This window comes from Gymnogyps californianus, chromosome 28 (assembly GCF_018139145.2).
Source record: "Gymnogyps californianus isolate 813 chromosome 28, ASM1813914v2, whole genome shotgun sequence".
In the NCBI taxonomy this organism is placed as follows: Eukaryota; Metazoa; Chordata; class Aves; order Accipitriformes; family Cathartidae; genus Gymnogyps; species Gymnogyps californianus.
The window spans coordinates 4,811,238-4,815,775 of NC_059498.1; the positions used below are offsets into that span (position 1 = coordinate 4,811,238).

General features: G+C 70.8%; 1 protein-coding gene across 1 annotated transcript; it reads right to left on the reverse strand.

Annotated features, from left to right (window-relative positions):
• Positions 1-270: 270 nt before the first annotated feature.
• Positions 271-3,143, reverse strand: DLX4 (distal-less homeobox 4). Its single transcript, XM_050911922.1, is given in 4 exon segments — positions 271-527; positions 1,419-1,612; positions 2,853-2,954; positions 2,957-3,143. Coding segments are annotated over 4 exon segments (735 nt in total). The 3' UTR covers positions 271-275.
• Positions 3,144-4,538: the final 1,395 nt, after the last annotated feature.

Genomic DNA, 4,538 nt, shown 5'->3' on the forward strand with positions numbered 1-4,538 from the left:
GACCCGGGGCTGCGGCTGGAGGCCAAGTCCTGTCCCGCCGGGACGGGCACACCAGGGCGTTGTGCTGGAGCTGTCTCACTTTGGACCACGATGGAGCAGGCGATCCCCAGGTTCCTGCAGACCGCGGTCGCCTTCCTCCTCCTCTTCCTCCTTCTCCATTTGCTGGGGTCCCTCAGGGCTTCGCTGGGCTCCCCAGTCCCTTGGGGGGTGGCAGCAGAGCATCCCCCCCGTTGCTGGCCCTCCCGGTGCCGGCGAGTGCTGGAGCTGTGGCAGCATCACATCATGGGGGCCCTGGGGATGGCGTCCTGCGGGTGCGGCTGGTACCAGGCTCCGAAGCTGTTGATGTAGCTGCTGGGGGCCAGGGGGGCCCCTTTGCCCGGCACGGGGAGATCCCAGAGCGGAGGGATGTTGGGGGAGCAGGGGGAGAGGGAGGCGGCGGTGTGGAGGTGCTCGCCGTCGGGCGCGCTCGAGCCTTGCTTCATGATCTTCTTGTACTTGGAGCGCTTGTTCTGGAACCAGATCTTGACCTGTGGGAGAGAGAGGGGTGAGGGGGGGAGGATGGGGTCTGTGACCAATGCCCCCCCATAAACCCCCAGCATCGATAATTACAGACCCTTCTGGGGTTCCCGTCTCCCCCATCTACACCTGCCCTTTCCCGGGGGCACAGCCGATTCGGCGTGGGGGTCTGTGAGATAAGCCGGGCTCTGAGCTCAAGCCTTTACAAGCCACCAGAGACTCCGCTAAGGGCAGCCGGAGGAGATCGTGGGAAGAGGCAGAGGGAGCCCAGACAAACGTACAATAAATGCAGACCAACCCAGGAGACCCCAGCCGTGCACACCCCCATGTGTCCCCACGTCCCCCCCTCCAGCATGGGCTGTGGCCCCCACCAGCCCAGCCGGGTGCCGGGGCTGGGCCGGGGTGCGGCACGGTGGGGCCCGCCGCGCTGGGGTGGTGGCCCCGCTCATTCCTCCCCGCGGTCCCCCCCGCGCTGCCGGCAGGTTCCCACTTGTCTCCTCTTCCCCGGCTTTATGAGCTCGCTTCGCCCCTGGCTCCGGGCTGCACCGCTGCCGCCTGCCTGTCTCTCCCCATCGCCTTCAAAAACCCACTCACCCCGTCCCGCGGCCCAGGGCCGCCCAGCGCCGGGCACGGCCGGGCCGGCAGCCAGGCTCCAGGGCTGGGAAAGTCCCGGTGCCGCTGGGAGGTGCGAGCAGGGGCGCCCCGAACCCGAGCCCCGGGGGCCCACCGGCGCCAGCTCCCCCGCCGCGGCACGGCACGGCTCGGCGCGGTTCCAGTTGCACCCCGGCATCATGACGCAACTTTAATCCGGAGTCACTCCCGGAGCAGCGAAGGGCACGAGCCCCCCGCATGGCGCATCCTCGGGGCCGTGACCATCCCCTCGCCCCTCGCAGGGGCCGTACCTGGGTCTGGGTGAGCCCCAGCTGGGCCGCCAGCTCGGCGCGCTCCGGCAGCGCCAGGTACTGGGTCTGCTGGAAGCGCTGGTTGAGAGCTTGCAGCTGCAGGCTGGAGTAGATGGTGCGCGGCTTGCGCAGCTTCTTCCCCTTGCCGTTGATGCGCAGCTCCCCGTTGGCGATGGCCGGGGGCTTCTCGTGCTCTTGAGGTGGGAGAGGAGCAGAGAGTTAAAACAACACGCTGGAAGGTTAAAAAAAAACCCAACCAACCCCAAAGCATCCCACCCTGGCCCTGGGGGCTGCGGTGGGGTTTTGCTTTTTGGAGGTTAGTTTTGGAGGGGAGAGGGAATAAGTAGGGGGGACCTGCTTTTGCTGTGCTGGTTTGTTTAAGCCCCAGGTAAAGCAAAGGGGAAACAGGGGGAGGAAGGGAAGGATGGGATTATTAATTTAATATCACTAGACAAGCCCAAAAGCGGGCAGGCCACAGGCCCCTCTGCCGTGCACCCAGGTTGGGGGGGCCAGGCAGGGCCCCACGGGGTGACGGAGGGGGCAGCAAGACAGACTCCCCTGCCCCGGGGGCCCTTGCTGTGGGCATGCTGCTCCCTGGGGCTGCAGCGAGCCCCCAGGCAGCCCCTCGCTGCGATGTCTGTGCCCCCATCCTGGACCACCTCCTCCCCGCTCCGTGCCTTTGAGCATCCCTGGGTCCTTCTTGGGACACGCGGCTTGTGTGGGGCAGAAACCCACCGGGCTCAGAGAGGCACCAGGGACAACGTGGCTCCCCACTCAGCAGCACGGGGTTGATGCGGGCAAGCGCAGAGCATGGCGGCAAGCGTGCCTGCACACCCACATACGCCCCGCACACAGTCTGCTCTGGCCACAGCCACGGCTCTCCGGAGCTGACAAGGGGTCGCAGAGGGCCTGGGGGCTCAGCTGGGCTCGGGACCCCTCCGTGGGGCAGCCCGGGGGCTGCTTCTCTTTGGAGTGGCTCAGCTTGCAGTTTCCTGCATCAGCTTTTGGGGAAAACAGTGGGGAGCAGGGATGCGATGGGGCAGGGAGCTGAGATGGGAGCATGTTGGCTGTGGAGCAGAGGGGAGAGCCTGCCCGACCCGGGGGGTCTCAGGGGGCAGGATGCGGGCAGCCGGGGCTCTGGTGCTCCCCATCCCCGGGGTTTCTTGCAACCACGCAGCCGCCCATCCGCACGGGGCTCCGGCGGGTCCGGGCGTGCCGGGAGCGGGGGCACATCACCCCCGACCCCCGCGGGTCCCCTCGGGGACCTCCCCGCCGGGCCCAGCCCCGCATCGCCGCTACCCCGACGTGCCAGCGCAGCCCCAAAGCCCTTCCGACGGCTCCGTCCCGGCTCTTCCCGGTAAATCCCCGTCGCTTCCCGCTGGGTGGGTGCCCGGGGGCGGGTGTGCAGCGCCGAGCACCCCGCGCCCACCTTACCTGCGTCCTGCAGCCTGGCGCCGTGGGCCAGCCCGGCCGGGGGATGCTGGGCGCCGGGGGGCGGGTAAGGCAGGTAGGGACCGCCGTGGGGCGGCGGGGGGCACCGCCGGTGTAGGGGTAGGGCCCGGGCCGGCCGTAGGAGGCGAAGGGCGGCGGGTCGTGCTGGGGGTGGCCGGCGGGGTGGAGGCCGTGCAGCGGGTAGTGCGGCGGCGAGGGGTGGCCGAGCTCCAGGAAAGCGGCTTTCGAGGGGTCGGGCCCCAACAGGCTCTCGGCCACGGAGCTCATGGTCATGGTGGGCCGGGCCGGGCCGGGCCGGGGCGGGCAGCCCCCGGAGCCCGCAGTGCCGCGCCGAGCCCCGCCGCCCCGCGACGGGCTCCGCGCTGCCGCACCGCGGCCCCGCGCCCGGGGGATCCCCTGCCCGCCCCACCCCGCCCCGCCAAGCCCCGCCCGCGATGACGTCACGCCCCCGGGGCACCCCCCCCGATTGCCCCCCCCCCCCCCCCCGGGGGGGCAGCCCCCTCTGTGTGTGTGCCCCCCCCGCCCCGGGGTTCCCCCCCCCTCCGTCTGTGCCCCGGCCCGGAGCAATGGGCCCCTCTCCGGAGGGGAGACCCGGGAGGGGAGGGGGGGAGGCACCCCGACCCCCATGTCCTGGCTGAGTCTCCCCGGGGGGGGGGGGGGGCCTGACCCACGTGCTCCTGCCCGTGCGGGGTAATTTGTGTTGGGTGGGTGGGGGGGTAACCCCTTCTCAGGGACCCCTCTGCATCGGGGGCACAGGGGGTGGACGATGACTCCCCCCCGCACAGGGCAGCCCTGGGTGCCGAGGGGACAGACCCCGGGCAAGGAGGAGCTGAGGCCGTTCGCACTCAGCTCACCCATGCAGGGGGGGTGGGGGTGGGGGATGCACCAGGGATGGGAGAAGGATGGACACGGGAGGGACGGACAGAAGACCGAGGGATGGACATGCAGGGCCTTGAGGCCCCGTGCCTCTCCGGTCCCCGCGCTCACGGGTGCTGGGGGAGGACACCCAGGGTGCTGGAGGGGTGGGAGCCCCGGAGCCACCCGGTCGGCGCCCGCCCTGACAGACGAGAGGCCCCTTCCCCTGGCGTCAGCAGCACCCCGTCCCCGCGGGGCCCCGCTCCCGGCGGCAGGCGCCGACCTGCCCGGTTGCTCCCTCCCACTGCCCCGGGGAGCCCTGACCCCAGCGGGGTGCGTGGGGCCCGGAGGAACCCCGCAGCCTCCACCCCGGCTGCCAGCCAGAGCAAAACTGGGGGCAAAAACCCCCGCTGGGGCTGGGGGATGCCGTCACCACCTTTGGGGACAGCCAGCCGGAGCCCCTGACGGTGCTGGCGGGGAGGATTTGCACCTCCTGCAATCCCAGATCTCACGCCAAGCCCTGGACGGGGTCCTTGAGCCCCGGCTGCACCGCGGTGATGGGTTTGGGGACACTGGGGTGACGCAGTGCGGGAGGGAGCCGGGTGGCCCGTGCCGAGCCGAGCACCGGCCACGAGGTCTCAGCTGCCACCCCGCGTGGGGTTTGCCCGGGAGGAGCAGCCCCGAGGGAGCGGGGTGACAGGCGGCCGGGGATGCTGGCAGGGAGGGCCCCCCGTCCCCACCCTCCCATTAGACCATCTTCAAAACATGTTTCCATCTGGCCGTCATGCCGGGTCTGAGTCACTCCGAGCAGGG